Source organism: Gambusia affinis, linkage group LG15 (assembly GCF_019740435.1).
Source record: "Gambusia affinis linkage group LG15, SWU_Gaff_1.0, whole genome shotgun sequence".
In the NCBI taxonomy this organism is placed as follows: Eukaryota; Metazoa; Chordata; class Actinopteri; order Cyprinodontiformes; family Poeciliidae; genus Gambusia; species Gambusia affinis.
In genome coordinates, this window is record NC_057882.1 from 18,922,418 (window position 1) to 18,941,407 (window position 18,990).

An 18,990-nucleotide genomic window follows, 5' to 3' on the forward strand; every position below is an offset into this window, starting at 1 on the left:
AAAAAGACAAACAGTTAAAGCTGCAAGCTACTGTGGAGCTGTCCATAGTCCTGAAATGGGCCTCACGTAATTTTCTTGGGGCACAACTTGCAAAAGCACCACGCTAACCCTTAATCATAGTCAGAGTGACAATTTCATCAACAAGCTATGGTTTTCTTAAGCATACAAGTGCTACTTTTCTTTTGTAAATGCAGCCAAATAATAGGAAATAATATCAAAAGCTCTGAGATTCCTATTTTATTTGCAAAGAAAACATGCAAAAATAAAAGTGTAGAATTTAGACTCCACATAATTCACCAGAGAACTCAAATCTTTTCTTTTTGTTCATTAGTAACTCTTAAATGCTACAGCTAAATTCAAAATTCATTTTTTAAAGGAGACGAGCTTTATATTGTCAGTCTTTTTCACTGCAGCAGTTTGCATCAACTGTGTGGAATGAAACAGCATAACAGCTACCAACTGAGTTTTATTGGTTTAACAATTATCACACAAGTACAACTCTAGACAAATAATAAAAAAAACTGCACATGTGGATTTTGATACAGAAACCACAGAAATATGGCTACTGTTGGTGTGAAAGTACAGTTTGTCTGTTGGCTTTAGAGAAGCCAGCCTCGGTAGTTTTTTCAGTGTAAATCCTACTTTAGCATGGCTAAGAACAAATTAGTTTTTCGCCATCCTTACAACGTACCGTCACACACTGCGGATTGAGAAGTCTTTTCACAGCAGCTATACAAATTTATTGCGATGCTATCACACGACAGACACAACACATGCGATGCACAGTTTCAAATGGGAGAGCTGCAGAACTAGGAATATTAGGATTTATTGATTAGATTGGTTAAGAAAACTGCATGAATACAAGAATAACCAAATAGGAAAAAAAAACTTACAAACATTCTAAAACACTGTTCTTCAATATAAACAAGAAAACAATGAGTTGTACGGTGACATCCACCCCCGCCCCAGCACACACTACAAGCCGTCCCTTATAAAGCTTATGGAATGTACTCCACACAGGTAAGCTCTTCCAGTTGTTATCCCCCAACCCCGCCGCCGCCGCCCGTCAAGCTTCCATGTTTGACGCACGAGCCCACCCCACACCCTCCCCTCCTTCACATTTAAAACTGAAATAAAATCCTCCGACAGTAACGACAACCGCAAATTTACGCTGATGCAAAATTGTGGGGCTTGATGAGTTGTGTTTTTTTCTTCTTTTCCCTGTGTCCAAATTGGTGTTTTTTTGTTTTAAAAAAATTGTTCTCTACAATCAAACTACTAAAAAAACCTGTATTTAGAAAATAGTCGATAAAAATATTCCCCTGAATTGTACAAGAAAAGAGGTACAGGGAGCACTGGTGTAAGACAGAGCTGGAGTGATGTTATTCAGCTGCCTCATCTTTTTGATCGGCTGCGTTCGTAGCGGGAGCCTGGAAATACAGAATATGCAATTAGAAACATCTCAGACGAGAGGAAATGAGTTTTGTTGATAAAGTTTAAACCCTCACCTCTTCCTCAGCTTTGGCTTCACCGTTTTCAGCTGGCGCCTCTGGTGCTTTTTCCTCAGGCTTGGCCTTTTCCACCTCCTTGGCTTTCTTGGCCTTAGCAGGTCCCTTCTACAAAAGAAAGTATCAAGCAAATCAGCTATTTTGAATTAATGGCACCGCCCCATAGAAGTAAAAGAAAAAAATTCAAACCTACCTTTGGCTTGGGTTTGGCCTCTGCCTTTGCAGGTGCAGGTTTCTGTGAAAAGAAATATATAAAACAATTAACTGAAGCACTGTCAGCCATAAACATTTTAAGAGAGAGATGATGCGCTTTTCTGCACTTACATCTTTCAACCGAAGAGATCTCCTCTTAGGCTGTGGACAGAACACACAGTTTGATTACTTTTAAGATTCTGACAGGACAAATGACATTGACAAACTGGGTTGCCACTGACCCCTAGTGGGTGGGTGGACAAACTGTTTCAGCAGTTTTGTCCCCCACCCCCAACATTTTATGTCCTAAATCAAATTGTGTTGTCGGGATTTATTCTTACCGCTGAGTCGCCTCCTGATGCTGCCTGTGAGGAAAGAGAGAGAAAAGGATAAAAACTTTTAGTCACATTTATTTTCAGTGGCTGTGTAGATTTGAATATTTAGAATATCCACATTAATTTTTTATTAAAGATGAGGACAACTTCTCCTTTCAGCCCTATGTGTTTTACAAATGTGTTTTAAAAATGATCACTAAGGCATACAGATCAAAAAATAAAAGAATAATCTAAAGAGGACTGATGGCTGTAAATCACTTAAAATTAAGATCTTGTTTGACTTTGGGATTAATAAAGTATTTTTGAATATAATAAGCCTTCAATCGCTTCGTGATCTTCCCAAATTGATGATTAAAAAAAATCAAATCCCTTCCTTCATGTATGTAAACTAGGTTTACAATTAGGTTTTATACACTTTACTGTGAGTTGGCAATTAGATAAAGGCAGATGGTGTGCAAATGGGGATAATCTTGTGACGCCTTCATTTTCATTTGGATTGATCACCTATCAGATAAAACTGATAGGTGATAGTAGCCAAAATTTTTTGTATTTCATCACTGAAGCAAATCAACAAAATTGCAGCAGGTAAACCAAAATCAACATGAGACTGTAAAAGTGTTAGTGCATTTTGGATTGATTTGTAAATCTAAAAAGCTCTGAGAAACTACTTCAATAGAAAGAATGGTGCGTTCTATGTGTATTAAAAGTCGGATTTTTGAGTTTCAAGTAGGAAATACTGTATGGCTTACTGAAGTCAAGTCTTAGAAAAGGAAAGTTGGGGGTTCAGCAAAGAGTTTAGTTCCAGTATGACTGTCGTGGATGTAAAAAAAGACGAATAGTGAAAGCTTTTGGCATAAACCATATTGAGCAGCATAATGCTGCTCAATATGCATCGCTGAGAACAGCATTTCTTGGTGTTTAAACTCTAACAACAAAAAGAAATTGATGGGGTTTTTCTTAACGTGTATCACCATTACAAAGCACAAACCTCACTGGTTTTCCGGTACGCGCTCGCTTTGGACATGACGTCATTTTCATATTCCGACGCCAATCAAACGCAGCATAAACAGCGAAAGGTAGCCCGTGAAAAAGTACGAAGGGAGAAATATTGAAGAGTTTAAAGTCGACTCTTTTCGTCGCACGGTGGCGCTCCTTCCGCTCCTGCTTGGCTACAGCAATTTCGGCAAGGAGGGAGAGAGAGAGGACTCCGCCTCCATCTTTTCTCTGGTAATAAATGGGACTGTGGCTGAACTGAGCGGCGGCGAGAGTGTTCCCGCCAGGAGTTTGAAAAGAGTCAGAGATGCTCAGTGACTCTGTCGGTCTGCTGCTAGCAGAATATGCTAGAACCCCCAGCAACAGGAGCAGCGCTACGATGACGGAGGCTCGCCATTGCATAACCTCCGAGTGGCCTGAGCCGTCCTGAACACAGGGAAGCACTCCGTTAACACGACGAATGCCAACTACACTTTAGTTTCCGCAGAGAAATTATGGCAGCCGCACGATAACATTCAAACGGGCAAACCAATAACGTTTTTATTTTCGAATTAAAGTCGAATTACAGCTTTTAGTTGCATAAAAAAGTTCGCACAAAATAACCCAAAACGGTTATCGAGCTAACCCAATCAGATACATGCAATTTTTCCACTTTTAATCATTCTGTCGTTTTCCCTCCATTAAACTTCGGCTTCCAGCGTGTCGACCTCCAGAGAAAACAATCAATATGCCGCCAACTTTCTCTGCAGAAACGCTGTCCAGCAATACAGTAGCCCGACCCAGCTCTTTCTAACACAACAAGAAGGCTTAAAGCTGTGCTACTACAGCTCTGAAGCAGTACATTCTGTTGTGGCATGAGCACAATATGTTGTAAATCGAGAGAAAGATAAGCAGGCGGAGTGGGATTCACTTCGCATGAAGATAATCACTGCACGTAGGAACAACAAGCCATGCAACAGAAGCAACCACGGCACACAAACGAAACTACAGCTTTACAAGCGCGTTCGCTCCGTGCACTAAACACGCATTTGCAACAGTATTTTAACAGCTCTGAACCTAACACGAAACCAGCTGAATTCACAATTGCAACAGTGTGTTATAATAAAGCCTTATTACTAAATGGATGAAAGATATCAATCTACTCACTTTGCTCCTTTTAGGCATTGTTGGTTTGTGTGGGGAGTTTTTTTTAACTAAAAAAAGGGGGAAAAATAGCCGAATTAAAGTAAATTAAACAGAAAATACAGTGGTATATTCTGGATAAAGCTGTGCCAATACAGTCTAATACAGCGCAGCGAGACTTTACTGTTCCATTGGAAGGAAAAACTAGCTCAAACCGGATTGGATTCTCCCCCTCCCTCCCTATTCAAACCCTTTCGCTTCCTGCGTGATTGACGGCGTCAAACCCCGCCCCTTTCGCGTGCTGATTGGACGACAAGATGGCGAACTGCACGATTTGAAATCTGTGCTCTTACCTGTGTGGATACGTCACATGCCAGTCAGCAGACATGCTATGTGTTTCTGTGTAGCCGTCTGCCATAACAAGGCAAAATTATTAAAGCTCCATTCAACCGCGTCGAAAAAAAATATTCGCTTCCCCTTGTAACACGTCTAGGGACATATTCCAAGAATATCTACGACACCAAACCCGTTCTTCCTCATGCAATAGCGGACTTTGAACACATTTATTGGCATGTGTCTGTTTAGAAAACTCAGAGAGGGGTGTGTACTCCCTTGGCCGAGAATCTTGGGCAAGCAGTTGAGCTTGGGAAAATGGCGACACGATGCATGTTGGTACAGTTCCTTGTGTGTGTGCGCGCGCGCGTGCGTTTGTGCTCGTGTGTTCTTGTGCAACCTGCTTGTCATGTGTTCTTGGAGTCGCTTACTGCAGGGTGTGTACAGTGTCCAAACATGACTTCAGTGGAAACAAGTGCGTTATGCTTTTAACACGTTCCATGTCAGACATTCACTCACTTTCTATGAGTGAAACAACAGCATCCTGATTGTTGACTTTTACATTGATACGACCTAGAAAAAAATCAAAAGCAATGCATTTTATATTACATTTTAAAAATACAGATCATGTGCAGCTGGTGGATTAATTATTTTATGCACTCCTAATGTTTATAAACAGACAAGCACACAGAATTAATGTTTGCATTATGATGTATTTTGGTTTATTTGGAAAGATCATTGCACATTTATGCACCAGAATGGATAAAGGGTAAACTCATAGGAGGAGGAATAGTTACAGGCAGCTGCCAGAGCATCCAACATTTAGCCAAAAATAGTGAGCAAAGTGCACCAGGCACTAAAGATTCTTCATCAGTTTTGTCTCTTTCATTGCATAATAAAGTTTTGAGGAGCATTTTGAAATCAGCCAAGAGCAGACCAGCCAGTTTAGATGCGTTTGACTATTTGAACCTCCTCATACTTCTCATATCAACCTGTTGTGTGCACATTATGACTGAATTTTTAAAATCGGCTCCTTCCGTCTTCGCAGTAGCTCTCTTAGCTTGAGAGAAATGATCAACAAAAGTTGATTTCAAGCTTATTTGTGTAAGACATTTCAGCAACAAGGCACTTCATAGTGCTTTACATAATAAAAACCCAAAAAATACATCAAACAATTGCGAAATGTGACACCATTAACAAACATTACATTTTGTGAAGTGCCATTGTCAAAATTATCAATACACATCAAATATGTTTTATGGTTCCAAATCAACTCCAAACAGGTTGGTTTTTAGCTGTGATTTAAAGGAACCCAGTGTTTCAGCAGTTTTGCAGTTTTTTGGAAGTTTGTTGTTCACAATATTATTCTGATTCCACTGAAACCAGTACCAAACTGTCTTCAACAGTCACCTAATAATTAATGAATAGATTCCAATTTTGTTTGATTTAATCTCATTATAAATCCAGTGTCCTGTGAGACGTCCAAATTTAAGAGTGTGGCAGAACCAGTCAAGGCATGGCTGCAGCAGAGAGGCCCAGCGAGGAGAACATTTATCAAGGAAGCAGCCAAGAGGCCCATGGTAACTCTGGAAGAGCAGCAGACATCCACAGCTCAGGTGAGAGAATCTGTTCTGATTAATTGTGCTCTCTACAAATCTGTCCAAATATTTCCACCATCAGGGAAAAAGGAGCTTTGGTCAGAGAAAATATTAAAGAAGCAGTATTATGTGTTTTCCTGTTTCAGTGTACCATTTTCTCGCATAATCAAGTAAGTATGTTTACTTTGTTAGTTATACAACTGCTATATATGTCAAATATGACTTAAAAGAAATGTTATTTTCTAATTTAACACGTTGAAAATGAGCCTCTGTCTCTTTAAAAACTGCTCTTTCTGAAATGTCATCACAACAATGCATCTCTATTAACACTGGTAAAGTTTTTACCAGCGTTGAACTCAGAAGTATCTTGCTTAATGAGCTCAGCAGATACGCAGTTCCACCAGCTGTTTACTAATTGCTTCTGGCTAGTCTGAAGGAGCTGAGTTGGGGCGTTGTGGGAGAGAGCTGCAGTTAGGTTTCAAAACATTTGAAAACGCATGCATCACAATAACACACTGCTTTTTTTTCTATCACGTTAAATCTAACAAAACACAGAAGTTTATTGATGTACCGTGACAAAATTGGTAAAAGTTTGATGTGTGATGTAAATTCTGGATTCTAAATTCAGCTGTGAACTTTTGTGTAATTTTACAGCATGCTGCCAGTCAAAGCTTGTTGGATAGATAAAAAAGAAAAATAAAGTTCAACAAGAACACCCATATTGTAGCTGCACTGTGAAGAAACTTGTAAAATAGATCTATAAATAGCCTAGCAGATTGAGTTACATCTGTCCGTGGGAATTCCTCTGTATAGACACCAGAGAGGGGAAAAAATGGCAATGATTGTGTAACCGGTTACAATGCGGTTGTGTTCACTATGGATTCCTTCCATAATGGCTCCTGCCCAGAGATCCGACTTCCCTCACCCCCAACCCCTTTCTTCCTCTTGCAGAAGTCTGCAGACCTTCAGTGTGTAGATTCTTAATTCGAGCGCTTTCCAATCTGACCTGCAAAAATAATTAATAAGCCAGGGTGGAAGCTAACTTAATGATACTGGCTTTTATTTCAAACTCAAACAATAGGTCTGTTGGATTAGAAGAAACAATAAGCGGAGTTCTGAGGCCTGTGCAATAACCAGAACACAGGCGTTGGCATAATCCCCAAGGGAGGTGACGGGATGAAGGTAAAGGTGACCTCATCTAAAGCCTCTTTGACAGAGGGCAACTTGTTCACATATCTTCCTCAGTGGTTTACAGTCTTAAATTTTGTGTTAATGAGAGGGAACTGGTGACTCTATGCTGCATGCTGTGCAAAAAGCAACAGGCATTTCTGTTTGCTTCCACCTGTAAAGCCATTTGAGTTGTGCAGACAGGAGATGAGTGAATGGATGTAAGGAAAAGCTTAGTCTCTCCCCTGTTACTAAGTGGATTTCTCCCATGCAGGGAATGGCAGCTGTCCCATATGGAGCAGCAGGTGAAGCTATAATATACCCGTCCATGAGAGAGGAAGGATATTGCTGCCTCCTTGTAGAATCTGAATGGTCCGTTTGTACTAAAAACAAGAAAAAAACAGAAGATGAGTTAAATATTTAACCTCAAAAAGCTGACAAAATGAGTTTGGTTACTATAAAATTAAAAATAAAACGAGGACCTTAGAAAATCTAACCCTTCCCAGGACAACAAATTGGTTTCATTTCGTCACCTTTGTAAAATGACGGCCTAAGTCATTTTTTACCAAAAGTAATTCTTTGGGGGGAAAAAATCACCACCTTTTTTTTGCCAAAAGATGAATTGGACAAAAAAAAAAAAAAAGACTTGTGCCATTATTTTACAAAGGTGAGAATTTGTTCCTTCAGCTTTTAAAAGACGTGAGCAGAGGTGTGCTTCTGACCTGCCCTTAACAGTCATTTACATGTGAGAGAGGGCGGAGGCTCGCCCCCGAAGGCAACAAGGCCTAATAAGCTCAGTAACAATAAACCTTAGTCGGCTTTAACCATTAATGAGGCGGCAGCTGACATAACAAAAGCAAATCCAACAATAGCGATTGATGCACTCTCCAGACTTTGCTCAGTTTTATTGTTGGCGACATATCCGCCTTTAAAGTCACGTCGTCTTCTCCGGGAGAAGGGGGAGCAATTAAACTGAGCTATTCTACAGTTGTGCTCGGTACAGTGAGACAAAGGGCATGATTTAGTCAAGCGCCCTGAGAGCGCGTGGCATACATTATGACTGATGATCCCTGACAGAGAGGCTCTGGTGACAGAGGGGGGCCTCCATATTGCTTCCATTGCTGGCCTTGTGCGGTGGGATCTGAGCCCTGACCCTCCCCCCCCATTATCTTCTTCCTGTTTCTCATGGTTGTCTGACAGCTTCTGCCTATACAATACAAGCTGTGTCTGGAGACATTCCACTGTGTGCCATACAGCAAGACTTGTAAAATGGCGCCCATGGAGCCTGGAAGCTGAACATTGAGCTGGCCAAGCGATAACTTTCACTAGTCACTAACTCTCTAGTTTCAGTTCATTTTTACAAAAATCCTTTTCTCTAGTTAGAAAAAAAAACCAGTTGATATATTTGAGTTTGACTTTATTGGACATAGTATAATAAAAGGATAAACAAGAATATACACACACACACACAAAAAAAAACTTTAAACAAAAGTCAGCAAAAGAAGAACAGTCGGGATTTACAGGCAGCGGAGTGAGTGGAAGTAAGAATTTATTTTACACCCATCTATACCATCATCCAATAAATTACTATCCATGTTAACTTGGTAAAATTGATAATAATTAGTATTTTCTGTATCTATTTCTATAACTGGTACAATGCATTCATTTGAATTCTAGTGTGAGCAAGCATCAAACATTTTTAACATGTAAGATTCTTTCTAAATCAATATGCCATAATGCAGTAATAATTGACAACTTCTTTAAATAGTAACAATAACATTGATAGTAGCAGTAATATCAGTGATTGTTTCTCATGTTGATATGCAGTGATAACTTGTTAAATGATGTTTTAAGCTGTTTTATGTTTTCTATACTTAACCAGTCCACAGCTTCACCCCACGTATTTAATTTTTTAAAATTCTTACTTTCCCCTTAAATTATAAAGTCCTTTTGTTTTAAGAAAAGCTTTTGAATGTTTCCTGGTAAGAAATTATTTTTGGCTTTAAACAAGATATAGTTACCATGTTGATAATACATATTTGATTCTATATTTGAAGCAAATGTCTAATTTTCATTGTTTTGTATGGACCAGTACATTCCAGTAGGAAGGTCATCTTTCCCAACTTAACTGTGTTCAAGTCGCCAGCAAGAAAACCAGACAGTTTTATTAGTCGTTGTTTATGCGTCACCTTTGTACTCACAAATATTTTAGCTCTTATTTGAATAAGAAAACCTGAAAGTCCCCTGAAATTTAGAATCACAACTGGAAAAGTAGATGTTTCTCAACAAAGCTGGGCCCCAACTGAAAAATGATCACCGCAAATATCCAAATGTAGTGATTTATTTATACTTTTGATCATTTGTGTCACAGGAAATCTGGCACACACTGTACTGTAAAACGGTTATTTTGAAAAGTTTCTTTAGCTTTTCAGCACATAAAATACAGAGAAAGACATTACTATTTTTGTTTTGAACATCTTTACCTGTTTATTAAACACAGTTATAAGCAAACCCAAACATGGGTAAGTGAATTATTATTATTATTATTATTATTATTATTATTATTATTATTATTATTATTATTATTATTATTATTATTATTATTATTATTATTATTATAAAAGTTACTCCATATCTGTTTTCTATGCATTATTATTTAACGATTTAATATATATATATGGACAATAATGAATGTTAAATGTCAACACGTATAATATAAAATGTGTCAAGCCAGCACAGCTCAAAATGGAAGCCCTTTCAAATTTAAGGTCCTTTGTGACGTTTCAGTTATCCTACACTGACCTCTAGTGGTTAGTTTTATCAGTGTTCGGAGGTAATATCCAGGAAGGAGGTAATTCTGGTAGTTTTTTATCTCCTCTCTATTACTTAATAATGCTGTTTTACACTCTCTCCTGCATCCTTGTTTATAAATTAATAAATGTCAAATCCGAATTATGGATGAACTTTTGGTATTTGGACAAAGAACATAATTTCTTTTCAACCTAGGATTTGAAGCTATCTGCACATGTTGCTGTATTTAATTGCAATAATCTCTTCTAAAATATATATTTTGTTGTAATTTAATTACTAAAGGAGTATTATTATTGGATGCATTTAGATTTCGAAACAGTAGTACTGAACCCTGCATATTTGTATCCATCAGGGCAATAAAAGATGGGAGTTTCAGACTGATACACGCTGTGAGGGTAAATAGAGAAGCTGTTTCCAAGCCCCTTTAGATGAGAAAACATTCTGGTCTCTGCTTTTTAATTGTTTTATTCCATGTTAGCAAGATTAATCTACATATTCCACATCCATTTGCTAAAAGAAAAGTTGAAAAACAAAAATAAGGCGAAACAAAGATCTTCATGTTAGCAAGCAACTTGATAAGAATGTCAAACCCGATTTTAACCTCAGTTGTAACACTTAGTTTCTTTGTCACACCTCAACTTCACCTGTCAGACGTGTCTTCAGGTGAAACATCTGAGGTTTTATGACTCAGTGACGTGTGTGGAGAGCAGATAAGGGTTGGCTTTCAGAAACCAAGGTTGGACTTTGTTTCCTGTGTCAGTCTGAATCCCACCTGTTAGTCCAGGAAATGCAGGTCTGATCGGCAGCACCGTCCACGGCAGGAACTGTCACGCAGTAAGTCCATCAAATTTGAGTTGTGGAAAAATATAACTATTGGTAGGTTTTTTGTTTTGTTTTTTTTTTTTACTCTGAGACTTCAAAATGATTAATACATGAGTAAAATAAACAGAAATGTTGCAGTTAAACTGACTTCAGTTTAGGATGTAAGAACATTTTGATGGTACGGTATTGCAAGACGGCAGCTGGATATCACAGACTTTGTGTTGTTTTCATTCGAAATGAAACGTCAGATCGATCCCTTGGAACAGGAAAATAATCAAACCCTCTCTATGTGTAGATTTTATTTGATCTTTTTCCCCTGTGTATCCACAGTGAAACCGTATCAGACGTTAAGAGTTGTTTTCCTAACCAAGAGCAGTGGAAAACTTGATGTATCACCAGTATTTTGACATCATTTCTATTAATGCAGGATTTTTAAAAAATACATTGTATTTCATTATCTTATGTTATAATGTCCAGATTCATATTCGTTTCCATCATTACACTAATTTATATGTTGTTTTGTTCTTTAGTGACAACACTATAATGATTGCTTCCTGGAAAATATGGTTTGGCCTTATGTCCATTTGTTTACTACAATGCAGAGGTCAGTGTTGTACTTATATGTATTTAAAAGTGTATAAATTGTGTGGTTGAATTAGTCTTTTAGGGATTTTGACTTTATATAAAAACAATAAAGAACAGGTAGCGATAGAATGAGGGATGTGTGATATCGCCATTTTTCCAGCGGATATTTTCTGACAGTCAATGCAGACATGGATATAAGACCATAAAAACTCTTCTGTAGTCAAATTAAAATATTATTGTTCCTCATTGTGATTGCATAAAGTTAAAAGTATGCAGAGAAAAGCTGTACTGTAAAACAGGAATCTATTTTTATCTTTATTTAACATTTTACAGAAAAACACTTGATTGTGTGTGACTTTAGCAGACTTGTGCACCAAAATTCTGTTTTCCACTGTTTGCTTTGGAGTAAATTTATTTTGGATCTAAACTCTTAAGTCTAATAAAGCCGAAAGCTAATGATGCCATATCTAATCCTGGAACCAATTTTAGGTTTTGTAACACTGCTTTTTTATATGTTTCAAAATGTTTTGTTGACATTGGAATTTTCTTTTTATGTCCATCTTAATTGAGAGGACTGGTGAAAACATCCACCTGTTTGTTAAAGAAAAAAAACATTTCAGCAAAGGTAATGGCTGAAATTCTGAAAATATTTTCTACTCCCAGCAAGTGGGGGGAACTTGATCCCTCAATACAAAATTTCCAGTCAACTATTATTTTTACTAGTTATTTTTAATAAACTCCAAATTCCTTCAATGAAATTCTCCTACAAATAGGAAAATATTCCCCAACTTGACATCAGTGAAGGACATGTGACAAATGGTTTTCAGAATTACTTTGTGTTTGACTTTCAGTCCATTCAAATGCTTACAAAGCAAAGTTGTTTGCTAAATTCACATAGCAAACAGCAACTTTCTTCAAGCACAAGTGTAAACAAAGCAGCATTCCTTGTTATGCTGCCGCCTGTTTCCTGATTCTATTCTCTGACCTAATATTTACAATAATGACTCTGAAAACATAAAACAATTTGACTATTGTCACCAAACAACTGTCAGTAACATCCCTCTTAAGCATAAATTTCAATCTAAGTAAATTCAACATGTCAATCATTTCTAGACAAATTAGTTAATCTCTACATGTACAAAAAAATTTGATGTAATTGTTAATTCTGCTATTCGTTAAACACTTTCAGAAAAATGTAGCTGCTTTTAAGTCAGGAAAAATTTACCTTCTAGGCAATCTAGTGTATTTTCACCTTTCTAAAATAGTGACCTAAATCATGTTTTGCCCAATTATTTTATTTTATTCTGTGTTTTTGCAAAAATCATCTCTTGGTAAAATAGAGGTGGTGATTTACTGATTTATTTTTTCTTTTTGTGCAAAAATAATTTTTGCCCAAAAATCTCTTTGGCCATTATTTTAGGAATGTAACAATATTGCAGTATGGATTTAATAAAATAAATAAAAGAAGTTCTTTTTGTCACTGACTAGAGCTAAATGTAACAGAATAAATTTTGGTGAAAAACGATATTTACTAACCAGCTGACAAATGTGGGATTTACATCAGCGGCTGCATTTACATTAAGATAAAATTCAGCATCCAGGTTGTTGTATGATTTCTTTGTCTTGTACCCAGTGGTGTCACAGAAGGTCCAACTGGAGCCTCTGAACTCAACGGTGCTGCGAGATTCTGATGTCCAGTTTATGGCCACCATTCAGGGAGCCTGGGATGTCACAAACTGGGGTGTCGGAGGGATTCAAGTCCTCACAATTGTCAACTCAACAAGTAGCATAATCCCATCGGCGGACAGATTTTCTGCCAGATTCTGCTTTAGTACCAGCAGAAATTGTGTGGAGTTTACCATCCATAATGTCAGCCGCGCTGATGCTGGGGAAGTTGTGTGTAACGTGCAAGGTCATCAACCAGTGACAGCCCAGCTTTATGTACAAGGTGAGGATATAAAATCTATGTTTTTACATTCAGTTTTTGAATCTTGGCTTTATAAATGACAAATTAAGCTGCAGACGCCTTGTAGTTCCTGTGGTATACTCTAGAGGTCAGGAATGAGCAATTTTCCACGTCTGATGCGCTTCTTGCAAACTTTTATTTATCGTCAGAAGTACCAAAAATAGTTAAACCAGAGTAAAACACAAAAGACAAACTACTGTAGTGATAGTGCTAGTTTATTTAGCACTATTATTATTATTGTTATTATTATTATTATTATTATTATTATTATTATTATTATTATTATTATTATTATTATTATTATTATTATTATTATTATAATTTAAAGAAACCATCCAGTAATCCTGAACATGCGACTGCCTTGCAATGAATGTTTTTTAAGAAACACAAATTATTAAATTAATATCAAGTTCTAAGTTATTATAGCTTATATGCAATAATCTAAGTCTGGGGTGTCAAACTCATTTTCATTTTGGGCAACATCAAGACCATGAATATCCTAAAACAAAACCTGTTAAACGTAAAATACCATCTCTCTCTGCACTCTTACATTTAAGTACAGTTAAACCCTTTTTCACATTGATGTAGTTTTGCTGTGTAAGAACTACTTTGATTTGATTGATTAAAAAATATTTAAGCACACAACTGTTTATTGAAGGTTCTTTTAAAATCTGGATTTGGTTCCTGGGCCTTGAGTTTGATTTAAGTGGACAGATAAATGTGAGGTTGGGTACATTTTTGTTAAAAATGGCTTTGTAATAAAGTGGTCTAAAAATCAACTGAACAGTTGAAAGACATTTTCCAAAAACAATTTGGAAGGGATCTGTAAGGTATGTATCAGTTCCCGAGTAGAATGATCAAATTTCCAAAGAAATCTGGAAACATTTCATTGTATGAATGTCAAAGTACAAACCTAATATAACACCAAGGACCCAAAAGTTTACAGTCTAAAGATGGGCTGAAGCAAATTGAAAGGATTATTACAAAAATATACCTCTACCTTATCGCACATCCTGTTTCTACGTTAAGCTAAAATAAATGTATCAAATAAAATCAAATAAATCCAGTATTGGATTTCTATCAAATGTGCTTGAGTTCTTCAGTCTAAACCATATTTACTTTCTCTTTATCAGAGAGTGGAACAGTCAACATCCCGGGTGGGAATGTGACGGTGATGCAGGATGGGGAGGTGGAGTTGGAGTGCTTTACGACTGCTTGGTTCCCCGCTCCATCCATCAGCTGGACCCAAAATGGTCAGGCTGTGAACATCAGCCTCTACAACACCACCAGCACACCAGATGGGGATTACTTCAACTCCACCAGTACCGTCCGGCTCACGGCCAGCAGGAACGCAAGAGTGGAGTGTTTGGCTTCTCTCTCAACACTCACCGCTCCACAGTCCAGCTCTGTCTACATCGAGATTGGTAAGTTGTGAACCACTGCTGTCGGTCATCAGTTGGGGATTAGTTTTGAACTGAATGGGACTTGATTATTTTTTGTTGTGGGTATTTTAACTCCATGAGCTGCAGCTCGACTAACAGAGATTTGATTTATATCTCCTGTAAACAATACCCGTGTTTCCTTTGACCATATAATTGAGCAATTTCACAATTCAAAAATAAATTAGCTGATTGGAAACACGGTGATTAAAAAAAAAGAATCTTGTATTTTGCTAAAACGTTTTGCTGCTAGGATGAGATGGGTTTTTGGCTGTATCAAAATTGGTTTATTTCACAAAACTGCAATAGAAACACTTTTTTTGTATCATGAGTCACATGATCAACAATCGCATGCCTCCACAAAGAAGAAGAAGACAGGAAGTAGTTTGAGGATCATGATGTGGCGTGATCCTCATTGGCGTGAACAATTGTATTCCCTCACAACACATCGATTGCGAAGTTGGGTTTTTTTTGGACATTAGTGGAATAGTGACAAAGTTTTGTGCACATTTGTAATGGAAACGCAGCTATTGAGAAGAAATGCTTTGCCCAGAAGGAAGAAGAGGATTCATCTTAAAGCAACATCAGTCAGCAAACTTTCTATTTTCAAGAAAAAAGCTTTGAGATTAAAACAGACAATTGTTTCTTTTTTTAATCCCAGTAGTTGGTTTGGTTTTGTCCTTTTAATTTTCCCTTTCAGTGAAAAAAAACTGTAATTAATTCTAAGTGTTTAAAGGTTAAAGTTTTTTTTCATATTTATAACATAATACTGGAGTATAAAATCCAGATGCTTTACAGTGTGTGGAGACAAACCACAGACTAAAGCTTGTTTACTCTGAGAAACTAGATGGACTGTAAAATCTGCAAAGTGCACCAGATTTAGAAAAGAAAACATTTCGATTATTTTTACTGTGTGTACAGTAAGGTATACACACACACACACACACACACACGAGCAAGAGAGTTTATAAAGGTACTAAACGAGAACCACAAAGCAATATAAAAGTACTAAAATAATGATACTAACTAATAAGTTTCCATGTGTTTTAGTTTTGTTAATCAAGCTACGAGGTCTTTTTGTGAGCTCTAGTGTCCCTTATATGACAGTAGGCTGACAGGGAGGGGGGGGAAGACATGCGGCAAATGTCGTCGGGTCCTGGAATCGAACCCGCGACGGCCGCGTCGAGGATGCAAGGCCTCCAAATGTGGGGTTGCGCTATCCCCTACGCCACCACATCACGCCCAAGCTATGAGGTTTTGAAGACAAACACTTACAGTGCATATCTTTCTCCACATTCAAAACATTGGTAAATCAGATAGTGACTGTAAGGAGGCCTGTGAGTGAGCTGAGTAAAACCCAGCTGGCTGAACACAAACATAACAGCATCAGTTTTAACTCAATGATGGATCCACTCAACATATGATCTGTGGCAATTACATTTCCAGAGTCAGGTTTCAGGTAAGCCAGGCACAGAAATAGCTTGATCACAAGATGAGGACACAGACACGAGAGAGGAAGTCTGGAGTCTTCCTTCAGCCACAGAATATAAGAAATAAAAAAAATCCTTGGTACAGATTTTGGGGTAACTTTTATCTGCATTAAGAAAGTATTATGATGGGCGTACTGTGGTGACGTAGGGGATGGCGCGACCCACGTTTAGAGGCCTTGGGTCCTCGGTTTGCCGCATGTCTTCCCCCCTCTCTCTCTCCCTTTTCTTTCAGCCTACTGTCATGTGAGGGACACTAGAGCCCACAAAAGATCCCCTGGAGGGGGAAAAAAAAAGAGAAAGTATTATGATTTCAAAAGAGAAGCACAGATTTGATGGGAAGACCCCCAGCTTTCTCCTGTGTTGATGGTGCAGCTGATGAGCTCACTGAGCAAATACAGAGGGCAAAGAGTGGACGCCTGCCGTCCCGGTGCTGGTTTAATATTCTGTCTGATTCCTCTTACATATTTAATTTCAACTCAGGTTTCGAAAACGAAAGCCTGGGTGTCTTTGAAAAATGTAGACAGTAGCTAGTTTCTGTTTACATGTTTAACCATCCATACATGGAAATAACTAACGTAAAAAAATTAACTTTTTACCAGTTGGAGTTAAATTACATTAGAGCATTTAACTAGATGTAAGAGCAGAACTTTATTGCTTTTGTTGGAAAAAAAAAAACCCTTTGTGGGACATTAACTTACTCGATATTTCCCTCCTCGCAACAGTTCCCAAACCTCCAGACTGGACAGTGCTGATAGCCGTAGTTCTGTCGTTTGGAAGTTGTGGTTTGTTGGTTTTTGTCATCCTCGTAATCATGATCTGCTACAAACACAGGAAAGAAAAAAGTAAGAGACATTCCTTCCTAATTCCTATCACTCTGAATGGAACATCTGTGTAATCCCAAAACAGAAAGTTTCTTTCTTTCTCAGAAAGTAAATTCAAAAAATGCTCTCAAATCCCGTAATGTGTTGTTTTATTCTCCTTTCTAGAACGAAATTACCAAGATGAAATGAGGTAAACGACCACATGTTTACTGGACAGTTTCATAAGTAAAAGCGTCTAGAGATTCATGGTCAGATGTTTTTGTTTTGACAGGAGAGTGAGAATGCACAGCCAGCTAAGTGTCATCAACACAGCTGAACAGGTAAGGGGTCAGATAAATGAAAACTACGAGCCGGAGAATCAGAGGAACGACACAATTGACTGGACTGAGTCCGGCTTCCTGAAACACAGACATATGACCTTTGTGTGATGACACACAGAGGATGGAGAGCTCTATGGACATTCGACAGACTTTTTGAAGAAACTTTAAAGTTTTTCCAGCTGTTTTGTCCAAAGTGTGGAGAGAGTAAGTGTCAAAGAGCAAAGACTGATAGATAATTTGCAACGCTGATAAAAAAATAAATAAAAATGTTAATAGAGGAGCAAAATTTATGATGACTTCCTGAAATTGGAATGTCAGAATGAACAGACGTTTGTAAAGAGACAGAGGACCAATGTCAAGGCATTCAATTGTGAAGTCAAATTTCCTTTAAGTCACATTTGAGACATGTAGCATTTTTGATGGTGCTTTAAAAGGATCCTGATGTGACTGGAAAACGCAACACTGAAGAAATCCTCAGAGCGGTGGAAAACTACCAGCTGATCAGACTGTTTAGAGACAGCAACAAAACTTAGCAGTCTCTTGTGAATGCGTAGACATTTAATAAATAACATTGTACCCCAAAGATAAAAACATTTTTGGTTTGAGTTGTGTAGATTTGCTAACATCAGCTGAAATCAAAGTGTGTGTGTGAAAAATCCAAACTATTTAATAAGAAGAACAACCAGTTGTTTGTTTAACTGTGGGAAAAACGTCTGACATATATTTATGGATGGATAATTTTTGTTGTTAATACATAATGTTTTTTGTTTTCTTCTGTAATCAGTGTCTGCAACTGTTTTCTTGAAATAGTTTTGTCCTCAGTATTTTCTGTTTTTACATGCCAGCGAAAATATTAACAAATCTCACTTTCATTTAGAAAATTGTTGTAGAAATCTCCTTAAATAAGAATATTCTGTTAGATATTTGTCAAAGAAATGTGTTATAGTTTAAAGATTTAAAGGTCTTGTTAACCAGGAAACACCACTTCTGTACTTTACAGACATGACGCCATATCTTATGTAATGCTTGGAAAAACATTAATGAACAAAGGAAAATTACCTGTACTCTTTAATTTTGCATTGTTGACTTTTTTTCTGTAACAGTGCTTTTACTGCCAGTTTTATGCCTTAGTTTTCATATTTATTTGTTGTGTCCTTGGATATCTTGAAAGAGGCCTATGGATAAATGTACTAAAACATTTAAATAAAATATAAAGTTTTTACTGTTTTCTAAATATAAACTTTCATGACTCCTGAAGTTATTTAAAGACAGATCAGTCATTATCAGTATGGGTGCCAGAGGTTTTGCATCCTTCAGTAAAAATCCTTCCAGTCTGAGAAACGCAGCATAAATCTGATTGCCTGCTGTTTTTATGTCTCAAAACTGGAAGCGGCGTCAGTGCCAGTATTGTCTTCTCCCAGATTGACTTGTTTGCATGAGACAAATGGTCTTTTTACAAAAAGGTCCTCTTTAGTTTGTGCTTTGTAT

At 37.4% G+C, this 18,990-nt stretch overlaps 2 protein-coding genes across 4 annotated transcripts; one reads left to right on the forward strand and one right to left on the reverse strand.

The window, feature by feature from the left end:
* Positions 1-446: 446 nt before the first annotated feature.
* si:ch73-1a9.3 (non-histone chromosomal protein HMG-like) lies at positions 447-4,373 on the reverse strand. The gene is made up of 6 exons (XM_044140248.1): positions 4,175-4,373; positions 2,042-2,065; positions 1,833-1,862; positions 1,702-1,743; positions 1,509-1,616; positions 447-1,430 (listed from the first exon to the last, which is right to left on the reverse strand). The coding sequence occupies exons 1-6, from the start codon at positions 4,190-4,192 to the stop codon at positions 1,383-1,385; spliced, it is 270 nt and encodes an 89-aa protein (XP_043996183.1). The 5' UTR covers positions 4,193-4,373; the 3' UTR covers positions 447-1,382.
* igsf5a (immunoglobulin superfamily, member 5a) lies at positions 2,079-18,839 on the forward strand. Of its 3 annotated transcripts, none has more exons than XM_044140244.1 (7): positions 2,079-3,262; positions 5,951-6,099; positions 13,100-13,414; positions 14,566-14,856; positions 17,084-17,203; positions 17,348-17,372; positions 17,454-18,839. In XM_044140244.1, exons 2-7 carry the CDS (start codon positions 6,000-6,002, stop codon positions 17,608-17,610), a joined length of 1,008 nt encoding a protein of 335 aa, XP_043996179.1. In that variant the 5' UTR covers positions 2,079-3,262; positions 5,951-5,999; the 3' UTR covers positions 17,611-18,839. The 3 variants fall into 3 exon arrangements, with proteins under 3 accessions (XP_043996179.1, XP_043996181.1, XP_043996180.1); XM_044140246.1 differs by lacking the exon at positions 2,079-3,262 and adding an exon at positions 11,412-11,485 and having other exon boundaries at positions 6,026-6,099; positions 17,454-18,837; XM_044140245.1 differs by lacking the exons at positions 2,079-3,262; positions 5,951-6,099 and adding exons at positions 10,780-10,893; positions 11,412-11,485 and having other exon boundaries at positions 17,454-18,837.
* The last annotated feature ends 151 nt before the right edge of the window (positions 18,840-18,990 follow it).